The sequence below is a fragment of the Anolis sagrei genome, chromosome 1 (genome assembly GCF_037176765.1).
Source record: "Anolis sagrei isolate rAnoSag1 chromosome 1, rAnoSag1.mat, whole genome shotgun sequence".
In the NCBI taxonomy this organism is placed as follows: Eukaryota; Metazoa; Chordata; class Lepidosauria; order Squamata; family Dactyloidae; genus Anolis; species Anolis sagrei.
The window spans coordinates 74,538,084-74,558,043 of NC_090021.1; the positions used below are offsets into that span (position 1 = coordinate 74,538,084).

Here is a 19,960-nt window from a genome sequence, read left to right on the forward strand (position 1 = left end):
ATAGAGTAATTTTCAACCACCTGGCAAGGCAAGTAGAAGAAAAACTGAAAGGGAGAGAGAAGGAAGTAACAGCTGAAATGATGTAGAACTTTGGCCTCCTTCCTTGATCAGCTGTCATGCATGAGGGAATATCTCAGTGGTAGTATATTGCTCCTTTAGCCTTTCTGAGAATAATCTGTTCCATGGCTGTACACTGCATTGAACTGGCCAGACCTAGGTTTACCTTCACAATGATATAAATAGAAGCAGAATTATTGAAGTGAAGTAGCAAGTTAAGAAGTTAAGAAAATTTCCCTGAGAACTTACCGTTAGGGTATGGAGTTTCACAAAGGGTTAGAAAATCTACTATTGAATAATCCATTTCTAGAACAGCGGTGCTCTTTCCATGCATAACTGTTAGACAGGGTCTTCTTCCTACAGTATCATACGATAAGCCACCTGATAAGATGATAAAAGGTTCCCTAGAAAGACAGAGAAGTAGATAGCTAAGATTATGAAAAGTAACATCAGAAGACTTATGATTCTGCTGTCATAAAGCTGCTTTCAACAAAGAATGTAATGAAGGGTTTTGGATTGATTTTTTTAAATACCTGCATCTGCTTATGCATAAACAATGAGTTATCTTGGAAATCAGATACAAATCTAAACATGAAATTCATTTTTGTTTCATATATACCTCATACACATAGCCTGAACAGGGGTGCTTTGAATGCAATATTCCTGCTTCTTGGCAGGGGGTTGGACTGGATGGCCCATGAGGTCTCTTCAAGCTCTATGATTCTATGAACAGAATTTTATATAATATTTTTTAATAATTTTGTGTATAAAACCAAGTTTGTGTACAAAGAAATATCAGAAAACAAAGATGTCACAACGTTGTCTATCCACATAGACAATTTTGGAGTATTTCAGATTTCTGGCTAAGGAATGCTCAATCTGCTAGATCTCTCACATGATTTTCAATCTGAAGCTTTTAAAAAAGAATATTTATTAGAACCTATTGTGGGAGGGGGGACTACTGGCTTCCTACTCAAACTGTTGCACAGTTCCATATCTGCTTAATGTCAACAATGCTGCTGAATCAGGTGCTTCATATCACTTTCTAGATCTCTCATAGTGAAATATGTGCCTAATAGCATTAAATTATTTAATTGTGATCACAAAAGAAATACTCCTTCTGCATACCTTCTGAACAACCTGCATTATTTGAAGGTGGCATAAGACTTGATAATATGCAATGAACCACAGAGAATAAAAGCCTCAGAACTTAAAAGACCACTTATACACATTGCAAAAAGGCCTGCAAATTTTCTTTAAGAGACACAAAGAGATGAGAAGATGTTCCAGATAATATGAAAACATTTAGATTCATGCCAACATACATTCAAATGATTCAGCAAAAACCACAGAAACATTAAGATAAATCTGTTCTATCTATATGTGTATAAGAATGAGAAATTGAACTTATTAGAAAGTTCATTCCAGGATAGCAGGAGGAGCAATCCATCACCGATGGGTCTTCCCACATGCCAAACCAAGAATGAGGCTTTTTTGTTTGTTTGTTGAGATTATTAATATTAATAATACTTATTATCTTTTTAAAGTATTTTCTGAAGGGGAGGAGGGAAGGAGAAAAAGAAGCTAAAGAGTGATTCAAGGCTTTCAGAGACACCCAAATATTTTTAAAGAAAAGCGCACCAAGAGCAATGAGATGCTCTTTCTTTCTCTCAAGTCTCCAAACGCACACATGCACCCCACCCACCCGTCCTGCACTTCCCCAACTCCCAGTCCCTCTAAATTAAACGAATAAAGAAAATAAAAGCAAATTGAAAAGACTCAATGCTAGAGAGCCAAGCCAACCCCAAAATAAAGCTGAGAGCAAGTGGCAAGGCAATTGGACTGAACCACTTCTCTAGAGCCAAGACACAACTGAGAGTAATGGAAGTGCTTGCCACATTAAATAGACTCATCTTGTTTAACAAACATCACAGTGTTCTTCTATTCTGATTGGCCCAACAGGCAGGGCTCACAGGGAAACCCCGTGCGAGCACGCAGCAGCCTCTACGGACACCACGTGATCCCGAATAGGTCAGGAGGAGCTGTGACTGGCTGCTATGTGGCCCATTTTGGCCAAAATAAACATGGTGGCTGAACCCTTACCATTACATCTAACTGAACAACTCGGATTGGCTGATGGGAACCGACCAAACCAAATCCGTGCACAAGCCTACTGCTGAGCTGCAACTCCAATTTTCCTTTGCCATCAGCTCTGCTGTCTGGATGGATGGGAATGCTAGTCCATCACAACTTGGAGACTTACACAGTCCCCATATCTGCTCTAGGAGGAAGGAACTTTTCTCATTGGGTTAACATAACTCTATGTAATTTTGATTTCTATAAAGGGCCTTGAGTTAACAGATTTCTATCCTTTGGTTCCAGTTATAACATTTGTCTAAAAGCTTGCATACATTAACAACCACATGTCCTTTAAAATGTATGCAACAAAATAGATTTCTATATAAAACTGAAAGCTTGCAAATATAGTGTGTTGTTTAAATACTTAAAGAAAAAGATTTCAATAGCTATTCCAGACACATTTTCCTTGCAAAGCATTGGTTGGATTTACACGTTATTTCTTCAAAAATTATTCTTGTAGAGATGAGAACCCTAATGAATAGCATGATCGGTAAAGCAGGGAACTGGTGTGGGGGGAATCTATGAATATTACTTCTCCTCATCTGAAGGGGAGTGTCTTCTAAACAAAACTGAGAACTTAGCAAGTCTGAATCATAATTTTAGTATCCTCAAACAGAAGTAAAGAATTTATATGTAATTCTTACCCAGCTCTGGTAGTTTTGTATTCCACTTTAAGAATAGGTTTACAGGGCTCTGGCTTCTTTCCATCTTTTACCTGCTTTCCTAAAACAAAATATTTTATTTACATTTAAAAAAATTAATATCAAAAATTTACAATCCACAGTTCAATATTTATATGTATATAAACTACATTGTATCAATGATTACCACAAATATTATAACAATCACATATTTAATGCAAATATCAATATATATCTTTTATAAGCCATGAATATTAGAAAATCTGAAATAACCTTCTGCACTCTTCTGTGCCCCACAGATGGCACTATCTTTCTGTGTTGTTGGGATTACATATTCCTATGAGGCAAAAGGCTAGGTTGCTGGTAGCAGTGCTGCTGCTAGGCTTTTGCTGAGGAATCAGACTACATATGCCAAACAGCTACTGGGCAGCAGCAACAGCAAGGGATGACACCGGCGGTAGATCTCCCAGAGACAGCAGCAGTGGCACCATAGCAAACACATATAGGAGGCACAAAAAACCATTTTTGAATGTCCTTTACCAGGAGTAACATATAATATGACAATCCAGGAGATTAAGCATCCAAGTTGGATGACACTCAGATTGCTACTGGAGTCCATCAGAAGTCAATTATGTATAGCACTGTGACCAATGACACAACTAGTCTCAAGCAGAAAAGGTAGTTATTGATATGATCAGAAATAAAAGTCCAAACCTGTACAACACATATTATAGGAAGGTGGAATGTGACAAGCAAGAATAAGGGAAGGGAGACATGGTAAAATAAGAAACAATATAAAAACACTGCAATATTTGGGGTGAGTAAGTTGAAGGAGACTGGAGTAGGACATTTAGTATTCATTAATGAAACAGTGTTTTACTCAGAAAACAAAAATCTATGATACAGGGAGACAGCAGAACAGAGGAAATGTAGCAAAAGCTGTTAAAGGATAAATAAAGCACAATGTTTGACCCAAGTATTTTTATTGAGACTTGAGAACCTATCAATATAACCATATTTCAAGTTTTTGTACCTAGAAGTAGTTAAAAGATTATGTGTTATATGAAAAACTATGTTCAGGAAAAAAAACTGTTCACATATCAAAACAGGATTTAATTTTAATCTTAGGCAATGGCAATGCACAAACTGAAATGAAAAACAGCAGAATTAAAGACTATAGATAAACTTGGTCTAGGATTAAGAAATTAGGCAGAAGAATGACTGATTAAATTTTGTGAAGCAAATAGATTCTTCATTGCAAACCACTCTATGGGACTTCAATGGGACTCACCCTATGTCAAGTGTGCATAGGGTTATAGCTTAAAGCAAAGTGTTGTGTATAATCCCTATCAGATACTACATCCATTTGAGCTTACCATGTGGAGTGATTGTCTGTAATGGCTTGGTAGGATTCCTTACATTCCATATAGTCAAGGTGCCATCTGAATGGCTACAAATAAATTGCTTTCCTTCATGATGCCAAGCTACAGAATGAATTGCCTAAGAAAATTAAGATATAACTATTAGATATAAATGTAGCAACCTAAGTTGCAAAAAAGGTTTCAAATAATCTCAGATACCAGAAGAAAAGAATTACACAATTTATTGAAGATGAATACTAAATGTTCCAAAATAATCTACATAATACTGTTTTTAATGCAAACTCAAAACAGTTCTGATAATAGTTTTCTTCTGCAAAGACGTGTATTATTTTTGTTTTATACAGCTGTTATACTATTTAATATAACTTCATATTACTGTTTAAAAGTTGTGAAAAATCTAACATAACTATACAGCATTATTGCTGTATTGCTAGTAAAAATGAGAAATATATACAAGTATTTCCAACAACTTAGGGTACATCAGTCAGTTTGATAGTCACATTATTACTATAGTTATCCCATTTTTTCCCTCAGAATTGAGACTCCAAACTGTTCAAACTTAATAAGCAACACTTTTAAAATGTACAACAAATAATTTCAATGGAATTAAACTTGTACAAGTATTAAAACAAATAAAATAAACAAAAAGCCTTTTAAATATTTCAGTTATATCATCTTCTTTTGCTACAATCACACTTACAACAGTGGTGAAAATGCACAGATTATTACATTATCTGATCTGGAGTTCTAGCAATGTACTTTATCCCTAAGTTCTTTTCAACTCATGCATTAAGTTTGAAGGTACTATTTGTCATGATCACTATATTCCAGTGGTTCCCAACTGGTGGGCCGCGAGACCTAAAATCAAGTCTGTGAGACATGTGGATAATAACACAGTCCAACCAAAAATATTTCTTTACTATTAGATAGCATATGTTTTGTATCACAAACTAGAGCTCATGTGGCCTATCCAATGCAGTTTTCTGAATAAGCACACCAAATAACCAAACCGAATCTGAAATTGATCAAAAACTGATTCGTAACCCTTTTGGTACTAATGTTGGTCCTTCGTCAAAGTGCTGCCTGGTGAAAGAATATTTGGGGAGATATTTGGGGAAAGACCAGGGCTTCTCCCTGCACTCTGGCCTTGCCATCCTCCTCAGGGCCTTTTTGAGGGAGAAGCGGCGCCCACAATGGAGACCTGGAGCCATTTACGAGACTTACATAACTCTTCTGAACAGACATGGGTCATTCGGCCTGCAAGAACAGGAGAGGATCGGCGTCCTGGCTGCCTTGCCTCCACACTAGTGAGATAAGCAAGCCAGGAAAGGAGGCTTTAAAACCTCTGCCTCCCAGCTGCATCTTACTATCATTCGGCCTGCAAGAACAGGAGAGGATCGGCGTCCTGGCTGCCTCGCCTCCACACTGGTGAGATAAGCAAGCCAGGAAAGGAGGCTTTAAAACCTCTGCCTCCCAGCTGCATCTTACCGGAGTCTTCCGGTATGATGGCGGCGAGGTAACAGCAGCGAGCCTCAGCTACGGTAGGGATGGAGACAAAATCCGTTCTAATTTAGCCAAAATCTCCTTCTGGAACCCTTGAAAACTAGCTCCTTTACCAGTAACAAACCACGGTCACGAAGGTGGCCGTGGTGAGTCAAACTGGGGGAGCATTACCGAGGGAGAACTCAAGAAGGCTTTGAGAAGGAAGGGGGAAGGTAGAGCGACTGGGCCGCCGCCATTACGGGCCCTTGCACACGCTCCCTCCTCACCTCTCCCGTAGCCTCCATAGCCCTCGCCGCCAGCCCCATTGCTGTTGGAGGGCCAGGGGGGCTATCACCATCGAAGAGGACATTTAAAAAAACTGCTCGCCTACCGCTTCTGTTGGGCTCGAGGGCCGGGACGCGGAGCGCGGACGAACTGCAGTGAAGCCGTGCCGCCATTTTCCGGCTTGGAGTGCTGCCTGAGTTGACTGACGGCTTGTGCTGCTGCGCTGCTGCCGTGTGGCCTGGCTGGGTTCTTCCATCGCCTGCTTTCCGCCACTTTTCGTCGCCCTCTCGGCGCTCCAGCGACGGCTTCGGCCCGGCGGCTGCTGCTGCCGGCTGACCTGGTGTTCGGCGAGGGCCTTCCATCGCCTGCCTCCTCCTGGCGTTCGGCGAGGGCCTTCCATCGCCTTCCTCCAGCCGTCTTCTGTTGCCTTCATGGCGTTCCAGCGCCCCAATCGCTAGCCCAGCGGCTGCTGCCGCCTGGCCTGGCGCTTGGCTGGGCCTTCCATCGCACCAGCCTCCGGCGCGTCGGTTTCTACCGCGCCTGTTCTCCATCGCCCTCTCAGCGCTCCAGCCCCAACCCAGCGATTGCTGACGCCGGCCTAGCGCTGGAGTTCTTCCACCGTGCCGGCCTCTGGTGCGCTGGCCTCCAGTGCTCCAGCTTCCCTCGCCCGCCCGGGATTAATCTGCCGCCATCACACGAGATTCCATCACTTCGGCTGGTAACTACCAATTCCGGAAGACTGTGTTGACCATCATTTGGCCTGATTATTGCCATCTTTTGGCATCTCGTGGTATCCAATTCCGGACAGATTGTGTTGACCATCGTTTAATCCGTCTGTGTTGACCTCCTTTAACTGTGTGGACCACCTTTTTTGATTGTGCTGACCATCCTCATCTGTGTTGACCTCTTTTGACTGTGCTGACCATCTCTGATTGTACTGACCATCTTCTTTGACTGTGCTGATTATCTGTATTGTGTGTGTGCGGAGCACCCCACTAGCGCTAACTCTAAAAGGACTGTGCTGTCCATTTTGGCACCTGATACATCTCTCGGGACAGCAACCTAAACTCCGAGAGGCGGGGGGATCTTAACCACAGTAATTAACAACAACTATACTTAATGATTAACGGAGAATTTAAGAACTAATGGTGCACCGTTATTAAGTACAGTGAATATATATTCAGCGTGATTCTAGCACTTTACTCCATCAGCACTTTAACTTACTACCTCGGTGGTCCATTAACTTTACTGAGCCTTAGCACTTTAATCGACTCAACCATCTTGCACTGAATTTAAGTCCTCCATGACGCACTCCATTCGAGCACTTTAGAGCCAATTGACTAAGCTACTGCACTTTAATTACTTATACCATCGTGTATGTTGATACAATTATCTATCTGCACTTTAAGAACTCCTGCACTTTAAGAACTCCTTTGACAGTGTTAATAGCTACTATCCATGTCACTACCCATTCCCTGGCATCTGTTATTCTTGCTGTTAATTGTTTTTGGTAGAGAGAGGGAACGGAGTAGATCAGAAAGACCGGAGTTTAACATAATAGGAATAGGAAATGAACGGAAGGCAGGACTATGGCATCCTGGAACTATAACATACCATATAGCCAACAATGAATTACGAGTGGATACTTTGGCTGCTGAATGCATCATGGAGGAGGGAGAGGGTTCCGTTAACCGGGGAGCCCCCATAGAAGTCGTGGTGGGGAGGGGGAGATACGGGAAAGGGAGACCTTTAATTCGGCCTAGGGAATGTGGAACAACATTAGTAATCCCAAATCGGTCTCCTGATATGGTAAGTCGGTGTAACCAGGATGGCGGTCCCTCCGAATTGAAAGTGGTGCTGTTGAACGCCAGATCTGTCAACGGTAAAACAACTTTCATCCAGGATTTAATCCTGGATGAACGGGCAGATCTGGTGTGCATCACAGAGACCTGGTTGGACGAAGCGGGAGGTGTAAATTTAACCCAGCTTTGCCCACCAGGTTTCTCTGTGCAGCACCAACCGAGATCCGGAGGGCGGGGAGGCGGAGTTGCAGTGGTCTATAGAGATTCCATTCTTCTGACCAGGGCCCCCATCCCGCAGTCAACAAATTTTGAATGCGTCCACCTGAGGGTGGGTGACCGGGACAGATTAGGGATTCTGTTAGTTTACCGTCCACCTCGCTGCACTACAGTCTCCCTGCCTGAGCTAGCGGGGGTGGTCTCGGACCTGGCATTGGAGTCCCAACGGCTGCTTGTGCTGGGGGACTTCAATGTCCATGCCGAGGCTGCCTTATCGGGAGCGGCTCAGGACTTCATGTCTACCATGGCGACCATGGGGCTGTCCCAACAGGTATCTGGCCCCACCCACAGTGCTGGACATACATTGGACTTGGTTTTCTGCCAGGGATGGGAGGAAGGTGGAGGTGTTGAGGAGTTATCCATCTCTCCGTTGCCATGGACCGACCACCACCTGGTCAGTTTTAGACTCACTGCACCCCCCAACCTCCGCAGAGGTGGAGGACCCATTAAACTGGTCCGCCCCAGGAGGCTTATGGATCCGGATGGATTCCTGGCGGCTCTTGGGGAATTTCCCGCCACCTCGGTTGGTGATCCTGTTGATGCTCTGGTCGCTCTCTGGAATGGGGAGATGACTAGGGCAATAGACACGATCGCTCCAGAACGTCCCCTCTCAAGTAGCCGAGCTAAACCAGCTCCTTGGTTCACCGAGGAGCTGGCAGCGTTGAAGCGAAAGAAGAGGGAACTAGAGAGCGTGTGGCGTTCGGATCCGAGCGAGCCAAATCGAACACGGTTTGTGTCCTTTTTAAGGGCATATGCCGCAGCAATAAAAGCCGCAAAGAAGACTTTCTTCGCGGCCACTATTGCGTCTGCAAAGAACCATCCGGCCGAACTGTTCCGAGTTGTCAGAGGCCTATTAAAACCCGCCACTCAGGATGGGTGCCCTGATGACTCGGCAGCTCGCTGCGAAGCCTTTCCTCGGTTCTTCGCAGACAAAGTCGCTTTGATCCGCTCTGGACTGGATACCATATTAACGGCAGTATCTGAGGATGTAACACGAGCATCTGCTTGTCCGGTTTTGATGGATTCATTTCAATTGGTTCAATCCGAGGATGTGGACAAGGTGCTTGGAGGAATGAGAGCTACCACATGCATCCTAGACCCCTGCCCATCCTGGCTTCTGAAGGAGGCCAGAGGGGGATTGGCCGAGTGGGTGAAGGTGGTGGTTAATGCCTCCCTTCGGGAGGGCAAAATTCCAGCCAGCTTAAAGCAAGCTGTGATAAAACCGCTGTTGAAGAAACCATCACTGGACCCCACTCAATTCGTCAACTATCGGCCTGTTTCCAATCTCCCCTTTTTGGGCAAAGTCATGGAACGTGTGGTGGCCTCACAACTCCAGGCATTCTTGGTAGACACGGATTATCTGGATCCGGCACAGTCTGGCTTCAGGCCGGGGCATGGTACCGAGACAGCTTTGGTCACCTTAGTGGATGATCTGCGTCGGGAGCTCGACAGGGGGAGTGTGTCCCTGTTGGTGCTGCTCGACCTCTCAGCGGCCTTTGATACCGTCGACCACGGTATCCTTCTGGGACGCCTCGCGGGGATGGGTCTTGGAGGTACTGTTCTGCAGTGGCTCCGCTCATTCCTCGAGGGTCGGTCTCAGAAGGTGTTACTGGGAGACTCCTGTTCAACCCCACAACCTTTGTCTTGTGGGGTTCCTCAGGGTTCAATACTGTCTCCATGTTGTTTAACATCTACATGAAGCCGCTGGGCGAGATCATCCGGAGTTTCGGAGTCTGATGTCATCTGTACGCAGATGATGTCCAACTCTGTCACTCCTTCCCACCTGCTACTAAGGAGGCTGTCGAGGTCCTGAACCGGTGCTTGGCCGCTGTGACGGTCTGGATGGGGGCGAACAAATTGAAATTGAATCCAGACAAGACAGAGGTACTCCTGGTTAGTCGCAAGGCCGAACAGGGTATAGGGTTACAGCCTGTGTTAGACGGGGTCGCACTCCCCCTGAAGACGCAGGTTCGCAGTTTGGGTGTGATCCTGGACTCATCGCTGAGCCTGGAACCCCAGGTTTCGGCGGTGACCAGGGGAGCATTCGCACAGTTAAAACTTGTGCGCCAACTGCGACTGTACCTTGGGAAGTCTGACTTGGCCACGGTAGTCCACGCTCTGGTTACATCCCGTCTTGACTACTGCAACGCTCTCTACGTGGGGTTGCCTTTGAAGACAGCCCGGAAGCTCCAATTGGTCCAACGGGCGGCAGCCATGATACTAACAGGAGCGGGGCGCAGGGAGCATACAACTCCTCTGCTGCACCAGCTCCACTGGCTGCCGATCTGCTACCGGGCTCAATTCAAAGTGCTGGCGTTGGCCTTTAAAGCCCTAAACGGTTCTGGCCCAACTTATCTATCCGAACGTATCTCAACCTATCAGCCCACCAGGACCCTAAGATCTTCTGGGGAGTCCCTGCTCTCTATCCCGCCGGCTTCACAAGTGCGGCTGGCGGGAACGAGAGACAGGGCCTTTTCTGTGGTGGCCCCTCGGCTTTGGAACACCCTCCCCATAGAGGTAAGATCAGCCCCCTCGCTGATGGTGTTTTGGAAAAGATTGAAGACATGGATGTTTAAACAAGCATTCGGTTAATCCGTTGCAACGAATTATGATGACTAAAGGACTGGTAATCATGGACGATGAATTTGGATTTCGACTCCAGTTACGAGATGCATTGGATGGTTATTGGTGGCCCAATAATTTGTATTGTATATGTGTTTTATGCTTTTAAACTGTTGTTTTTTAAGTGTTGTAAACCGCAATGAGTCGCCGATTTAGGCTGAGATATTAGCGGTATACAAGCGCATTAATAAATAATAAAATAAAATAAGTGTTTTGAATCTTAAGTTTTTTGTGTGACTGCCGCCCATATTTCTTACTATTGTATTGTATGTATGAATCTTACAAAACAGATATGAAAACGAGGCACAAACAAAATTTTAATAACTGGGCCAGCATAAAGGGAGCACACACTCCCATGTTACGTCAGCTCCACTGGCTGCCAGTTTGCTACCAGGCACAATTCAAAGTGCTGGCTTTGGCCTATAAAGCCCTAAATGGTCCCGGCCCAGTTTACCTGTCCGAACATATCTCCCTTTAAGAACCAACACAAAGACTAAGATCCTCTGAGGATGCCCTGCTCTTGGTCCCTCCACCATCACAGGTGCGTTTGGTGGGGACAAGAGACAGGATCTTCTCAGTGATTGCCTCCTGGCTATGGAACTCCCTTCCTAGCAATATTAAATCAGCCACCTTCCTCCTGTCCTTTGGAAGAAAGGTGAAGAACTGGCATTGGGACCAAACATTTGCGGCAGTGCAATGAGGCAATAATAGAATGGTGTCCTGAGATGGTTTTTAAGCAATTGATTTTAAAGTCGATACAAATGATTTTAATGTTTGTGTATATTTATGGTTTTATGTTCTGGCATTGAATGTTTGCCGTATATATGTTGTGCTCCGTCCTGAGTCCCCTGCGGGGTGTGAAGGGCAGAATACAAATGTTTTAAATTAATAAATAAGTAAATAAATAGACACAACTCTCCTGTTCTTGAGTGGGTCACACAGCTTTTCTATGGTCAAAAGCTTACACCAATGGTTCTCAACTTGTGGGTTCCCAGGTGTTTTGGCCTACAAATCCTATAAATCCCAACCAGTTTAATAGCTGTTAGGATTTCTAACAGGATTTCTAAGAGGAGATATGATAGCCATGTATAAATATGTGAGAGGAAGCCACAGGGAGGAGGGAGCAAGCTTGTTTTCTGCTTCCTTGGAGACTAGGACGCGGAACAATGGCTTCAAACTACAAGAGAGGAGATTCCATCTGAACATTAGGAAGAACTTCCTGACTGTGAGAGCCGTTCAGCAGTGGAACTCTCTGCCCCGGAGTGTAGTGGAGGCTCCTTCTTTGGAGGCTTTTAAGCAGAGGTTGGATGGCCATCTGTCAGGGGTGATTTGAATGCAATATTCCTGCTTCTTGGCAGGGGGTTGGACTGGATGGCCCATGAGGTCTCTTCCAACTCTTTGATTCTATGATTCTATGATTCTGGGAGTTGACAGTCAAAATATCTGGGGATCCACAGGTTGAGAACCATTGGCTTATACTATCAGGCTTGGAAAATGCAGCCTTAATTCAGATGACAATATTGCCAATTTTGCTTCTTTTTCAGTTGTTCCTTATATTTTCTTTACAGCCACATTTGGAAGATTCGAACCTTTGACCTGACCGTCTACAGTCTTGCTGGCACAAGGGTTTAACCCACTGCGCCACTGGGGGCTCCTACACTCTTTCTAAAAGTGGTTAACATGAATATTTCTTAGAAAAAGACATTTATAATATTTTTATCTAAATGAATATATTTCTATATGCTAAGAATTTTATGGAAAAATTCAGAACAGAATATCAAAATATTCTATTGGGGATAGTCATCTTCACGAGGGACACATGAAATGTGAGAAGGAAGTGAAAATCTGCCCAAGTCAACTTGTTGATGTATGAAGTAGCAGATGTCATAGCGAGAATGACCTCAGCCTCCATTTGTAGCCAATGAAGTAACCATGTGAAATCCAAAGGCTTTTTGAAAGTTGTTTTAAAAAGGTTTATTCAAATATGACATTCTATGAATTCTTTAAATTGTGACTTGTGATGCTCTATGCCCCTTCAATTTTCTGTTTTGAAAACAAATGCACTTTATGCTCACTAAATTATTAAGGTCTCATTTAGCACTACTGAAATACACAGGAAAGTGAAACTACCACATGCACACATTGAAAGTCTGTCCCACAAAATTTCTCAATAGAAAGCACAGAAAACAATATCTCAACTTGCTTATATCCAAAATATTATTTGTTATCCCTCAAGAACATTGGAAAACAGTAATTCTATACCTCTGTTTTCATCCCTCCCTTTACAGTGCACTGCACATCCATTTGGCATTAGGAGTATTTGTTTAATACCCACTACAAATTAATTTACCTTGATATGTAAATTAATACTGTCTTAGCGATTTGGTTCTGTCATGACATAGCAACAATTGCTTTTCCACATTGCAGCAATCTAGAGTGCTTTTGACAGTGCATTTGGGGCTGGAGGTCAGGGAGGAACTGCCATCTCCCTGCCATCTAAAAGAAGCTCTTTTATTAGAGCACTGGTTCTCAACTTATATGTCCCCAGATGTTTTGGCCTACAACTCCCAGAAACCCAAGTCAGTTTACCAGCTGTTAGGATTTCTGGGAGTTGAAGGTCAAAACATCTGGGGACCCACAGGTTGAGAACCATTGGTCTAAACATATAAATCTTCCTGTCATGACAACAGTGACAACTGTGAGTGACTGGCAGACTTGCCATTCTCAGAATCACTTCTGGGTGGGCTTTTAGGACAGCTTATAGACGCTAAACATAGGACTTGACCAAGGACAGGTGCCACTACTTCACCATGGATTATATATGCATGTGTGTGTATATAAGCCACTGACTTAGATAGTGTTTAATCCCACCATTATTTACTACAAGACCAATATTACATATACTGTAGTTATTATTTAAACACTTGTTTAATTATCTCATGATAGGAGTAAAATGTTTTCCACATGTATCTTTTGTGTTTCTCCTCCAATACTTTAGCTTACTAAATAAACAAGATTATTATTGTGAGATCTAATGCACAAAGAGCTTTTGTGTTAGTCTTCATGCTGACAGGATTTTCTGTCAGATTCTCCTTCCAGTCTGTAACCTCAAAATTTCTTTTGGAAATCAATTTTGGGGAATGCCCTTGGCCTGTAGTGGGAAGAAGAAGAGGAAGAGGTAGCAGAATTTTATCCAATATTATAGGAATCTGATTTGAATACGATCAATTTTCAATGTTAATGTTAGAAACTGGCCTCATCTGGGATGTATTCATTTAAAGCTATCACAAATTTTAATGCTGTCAAAATGGACACCACAATAATAAACAATTTCAGTTTATCTTTTAACATTTTGTGTATACTTATCAGCACAAACTTATGGAAAAATTGAGTTCAAAAAGATCTTCAGATATAATAGATGGAAGGAATGGGTTAACAGTTTGGGAAAGCTAATGGATATCTGGTGAGTTCTGTGCCAAAGTCCTTATATATACTGGCTGACTCATTCAGTAATCTGAATCCTCGCTGAAAACATTTCTACTTTAGATGCAGGTTTTATTTTGCATTTGACTTTATACAAGTATTTCTTTAGAACCTGGAAGCATTCTTGATCAAGGATCTTACTATTTTATAAAATGTTCAGAAGTTTTTTTATGTTACATTCTTCAACTTTAGATTAAATTATTTAAATTGAAATAAATTCGACTTAAGGGTTATATCACTTTAAAACTGTTTTGCGGGTCAATAGGAAAGATTCTTTAAAAATAGATATTGCAGATTATTGATTTAATGTTTGCATCCTATAAAGTAGCTCCCAATGACAGTCATTGAAACAACGTGGAAAGTCCCCATTAAATCACACTGACTTAAAACTGGAAGTTGTTCTGTGTATGAAGCTTACTTTTGGCCACTGCTATGTAAGTAGACTTATAAAGCTATATTTGAATATGTGATTTAATCAGAAATAGTTGGCAAAACAGTGGAAATACATATTCTTTCTGTATGCTTTACATCATTGGCTGTTCGCAAAGGCCCAAAGTCGGGGGATACTCTGAAATCTAGGCCAGAATTTGGACTTTCCCCTGACTTTGGGTAACACAGAGCAAGGTTGCATTAAGGTGGCCTTTCCCCATGTTACCCCAAATTCTCCCTGTGTGGCATTTTGCTGCAACGAGGCAATCAGACTCTACACCCACCTAAGTGGCCAGTGTTGATGTGACCTCAGAAGCTGCAATTAGTACAGTACACTGCAGCTAGACTACTGTTTAGGATCATCTTATAGCATTTGCACAGGTATCTGCAGAAGTAGCAGAGACCATTTTTTTACTTCAACCAGTGAACCATATTCAAGTGCCAAAGCCCCAAGACTACTTTAAAAAACCCCATACCCCCTCAAATTTTGGATAGATTCAGCGGTCACTCTTTGTGGCCCCAAAGTCATTTGCTGATCACAGGCTACAATTTGGACAGAGATTTGCTGGCAGGGCCCTCCTCTGTTTGTGATGCTGTGTTCTATTGTTTTAAATTATTTATTGCAAGGCTCCCTCAGATATCATGAAATGGGATGGGGTGTAACTATTCTGATATACAGATAAAAGAAGAAACCTCACTTTACTGCGTTTAAAATAAATCATGGTGAACCATGACCTTGAACATTCTCCTTCTCCTCTTTATTTTCAGCTTCAGAGGAAACCGATTACTCACACTAACCACAGCACCCTGTGCTGTCTGAACAAGCTGAGGGCCAAAGCTGATATTAACGAACTGAGTTCCTTAATACATACCTCATGTGGAAATATGTTTGTTTAAAACAGAAAATACCTTGTAAACACAAAACAGGAGTACATGTGCAAAGATTTCACAGTGAAAAACATTGCTGCCCATTTAATCTAAGTCCACTTCTGCCCATGGAAAATTAAATCATTTTTTCCTCCCAAAAGTTATTTTCCCCTTTTAATTTAGTCAGAACTTAAAATGTTGATTACATCTTACAGATTTCTGTACAAAGCAATGACTGACCATCAATGCATTGTTTTACTTGTAATACTGAATGAAATGGGTCTCTGTGTCCAAACTCTGAGGTAAGAAATGAAATAGAAGAATCTAGCAATGCAGAATGGATGCAATGCAGCATTAATATGAGCAAAGTTTACTAATAAGAACTTCAAGAACATTTTGTCATATTCTTTAACAACAACCATTTATATACTGCTTTGTACAAATAAATAAAAAATACAACCCAGCAATGAAACAAAATATGTAAGGTTATCAAAGGAATAGAAAAACACAAAAGGCAAATTCGCAACTATTACAAAATGTTTCCAAACAACAGAACTTAGGTGTATAAGAGTACCCTTCTTTTTCATCATACAGAAATAAACTATTTAATTGAAAATACAGTTGTATTTAGTTAGCTGATGATTTCTTGACCAAACCCAGGAGTACTTCAGTCAAACATGATTGATTTTATGCCTATTTTGACATATTTTCATGGCATTTATATACTTATAACTATAAAAGCAAACATTTTTCTCATTATATAGAAGTTTTGTCTATTCTAAGATTGCACAAAAACAAAGTGGGACCCACAGTGAATTGAATGGGAGGAAAAGTGGTATCATAGTTTTTTACTCCTTTCATACTCTGATTTTTTATTTTTATTTTTGCATGCATAATCTTAGCACTACTCTGAAAGATGAGTTTAAAAAGTCAAAGAAATTGATTTTTGGAAATAAATGATCTTATTCTTCTATTCCATACTCTTGGCACTTCACAACATTCAGATGTTAAAGAACAGAAAAAGTTAAAAAACAACACCTAAAACGTACAAAATTAGTATCCTCAAAGCTTCCCATTCCTTAATTCCTATATTATATGAAATCCAATAACTAGTTCATGCATACACCTTCTTCTTGTCATGCTTCATCATCATGAATTAGGTTTGTATCTTTGTAACGCATATCCATGTGTATTCATTTGCACATTCCAGACTATTACAAACAACAGCTATTGATAAAAATGCCAAGCTATGATATAAAGTTGCACTAATTTTAACAGAGTGAATTAAATTGTGATGGAAAAAGTCTCCCAGAAATGCAACTGCTGATTACCTCATCATGTGTGTATCTGTACTCTGCTTTCTTGGATTTGAGGTCCCACAATACCACTGTTCCCGATTCAAAACCCATCAGGAGCTGAAATAAATCAGAAGTGAAAATGTGTATCCCACAGGAAGAAAATAAATATGTTACTTCCAGCACTTTATACATGTGGCACAGTGGCATTTAGAATAACTATAGAAGTACAACACTGAAAAATGCTATTACAATACTACAGCTATGGTATTGGATAGATCAAACTCTGATATGGTTTTAACATAGTATAGGATATATAAACTGACTGAGTGCTCCTGCACAGTGAATGTATATTGTGATATCCAATTTAAACACATGTCTGTTTAAAAAATAAAATTTCACCCTGATTTGCTTCACAGTTCACAGCAATATCAATCCACCTACAGATGGAACACAGAAGAGGTATTAAAGCTATAACACAAAATTGAAAACTGGTACAGGGTGTACAGCTGCCCTTTCAGCTCATTCTGAAGCTACCAGCTTGTGGTGAACCATTCGTATGAAGCATATGCCATGTACTGAACAGATTTTGCATGCATAATCTGAGCATTACTCTGAAATATGAGTTTGAAAAGTAAAAAAGTTGATTTTGGAAATAAATTATCTTTGTCTTCTTTCTTTTCTGCCAATCTTCTCTCTAAAATAGTTTATTTTCTTCCTACACAGAAACTGACTAGCAAATCTTTAATTTACCACTGGGTAAAATGTGGTGTGTAATACTAAAGTACTTTGTTCAGAACAAGTGGATGAAGAATAATGAGCAACTCAGACACACTGAACTATCACCAGTCACAGTATATCATATTCCATACCAATTAAGTTCATAGATAGATTACTAAATATTTCAATTACTCCATGTATCTAAGGCAATCCCCTTATTCAATTCAGGGATTTGACTTGTTTGGGGCAGACCATTGCCTAATTTGTACAAACTGAGAACCAAATTAAAATTTTCAAATACACATTGTCTTGTTTCTCACTTATTTGTATTGGAAGACAAAACAGATACTTTTTATTTGTTGTTTGTTTTTGTCATGTGAACACAAAATCAAGATACAAAATAATCCCTTTACACAGTACTGACAAATTACAAGCAGATAGAACCAAGGTATGTGTGTATGTGTGTACAACAAATACAAAACTATCGCTCAGTCCCAACATGCTTTCTAAAACATTTCCTCCTCCTAAAAAAGGGACAAGAAAAAGAATTTCATCCTCTTCCCTACAACCAATGTGATTGGAGAGTGATGCTGAGATTTTTGCCAAGGTTGAAGACTAGAACTATTAAACTAAGACTCCACCATGATTATTTTCTTTTCTGGAACATTTTACTTTTAGTGCCTTACTTTTTCAGTTGGTCCAAAGAGATTTATGCACCCAATTGAAAGTAGAGATCAATAAATTGGAAGATATTTTCTAAAACTGAATGACTTTGTGTGTGTATGTATATATAGGTATATAGGTGTGTGTGTGTGTGTGTATAACACAACATTCTAAGTTCAAAACAGTAACACTACTGAGTGGTGTAATATTCTCACAACAGATGCCTTTCCAAATATCATTGTCTATTACTATGGAGTTAAATATTACACAAAGTAGTATATGTAGAGTTGCAATTAAAGAAATGAATCAAAACAAGGTATTTATAAATATTCTGTGTATGTGTGAGAAAGAGATTGTGTGTGTGTGTGTGTGTGCATGCACATATTAGTTAGAAAGCAAAACCATTTTTACTCGACAACTTTAAAGATTCAGCACTGGTAGGCGACCATAATGAACTGCCACTGGAGAAGGTGAAATAATTCAAAGCTTTGTTTTTAAAAACCATAGCTATTAAAGAACAAGATAGGAAATGTATTATAACTATACCTCAGACTTTACAAAACATCTACCGGGAATAATCTCCAACAATCAGCCATACTTCCCACCCAAAATTATCATTATGTAAGCCCCTATCATGAAGACCTATTTTTAATACAGAATTAAAGGGGATAGTCTTACATTTATCATAACCCTGATCACAAAAATGTTATAAAATACTAAATTTGATTTAATCTGGTTACTTTGTAAAATTAGACATATGGAGGGATGTCTGATATTATCAACCACAAGCAAAGGTTCACATTGGTAGAATGCTTGAATTACTAAAAATGGAAAGGTAAAGAAAACATTTGGTTTTTAAGTACAGGCTTAATACAAGTATTTTTGGAACATCAGTGTGTCATAAGCTGCTACTACAGTAAGAACAAATATTCAATAGATTATGCTTGCATAACAGTTTAAAAGCTCAGAGAACTTTGCCAGGAATTGCCATTTTCCTGGTGAAATGGTATTTGAAATATCAGTCTCTAAAACATATGGCAGCAAATGTAGGTGTTTCCACTTAAATATAAGAAAAGATACATGCTGAATGAAAAATGAGTTAGGGATTTAAAACAATAATATGAAGAGCCCGATTGAGTTCTACCAAAAATATTCTACCAAAGAGAAAAACTTTCTGAATAGCTAATTTTGAAAAGATTCCAGTAGATCTGCAAGTAAAGCATAGAGATAACTCTACTTACTAACTTGAATATGTATTGCATATGTTTGAATGGCTTTTAACTGTGAATTTTTAGTACTGTTTATATTTCATTCTGTTTCAATGTTTGTATATTTGAAATCATGTACTATTGCTTTTATGTTAAGCTGCTAAGTATTATGACTATTATATTTATTTATACCCTGCTTTATCTCTTCCGGAGAAATAAAGTAGGGTATAAATAAACATAATAGTAATAATACTGATGTTTACTAATAGAAGCTGCTTAGTATGGGACACCCTCCCCACCCACCAGTGCCCACTTGCAATATTCTGGACAAGTGTGTCTTAAATGGCTGTGATAAAAATTTCATTATATAGCTTCAAATACATCAACCAACTATATTAAGGTGTTGTTGTTTATTTGTTCAGTCGCGTCTAACTCTTTGTGACCTCATGGACCAGGCCCACACCAGAGCTGCCTGTTGGCAATGGCTACCCCCAGTTCTTTTAAAGTCAAGCCAGTCACTTCAAGGATACCATCCATCCATTTTGCCCTTGGTCTGCTCCTCTTCCTTTTTTCTTCCATTTTCCCCAGCATCATTGTCTCCTTCAAGCT

At 40.7% G+C, this 19,960-nt stretch overlaps 1 protein-coding gene across 10 annotated transcripts in view; it reads right to left on the minus strand.

The window, feature by feature from the left end:
* The window catches only part of STXBP5 (syntaxin binding protein 5), a 136,368-nt gene that overhangs the window by 63,547 nt on the left and 52,861 nt on the right, over nucleotides 1-19,960 (minus strand). For all 10 annotated transcript variants that reach the window (XM_067466154.1, XM_060753527.2, XM_060753521.2 and 7 more), the window contains exons 7-10: nucleotides 16,797-16,880; nucleotides 4,214-4,337; nucleotides 2,841-2,919; nucleotides 307-461 (exon numbers count right to left, since the gene is read on the minus strand). In XM_067466154.1, the coding sequence (XP_067322255.1) occupies nucleotides 307-461; nucleotides 2,841-2,919; nucleotides 4,214-4,337; nucleotides 16,797-16,880 (442 nt within the window). The remainder of the gene's footprint in view (nucleotides 1-306; nucleotides 462-2,840; nucleotides 2,920-4,213; nucleotides 4,338-16,796; nucleotides 16,881-19,960) is intronic.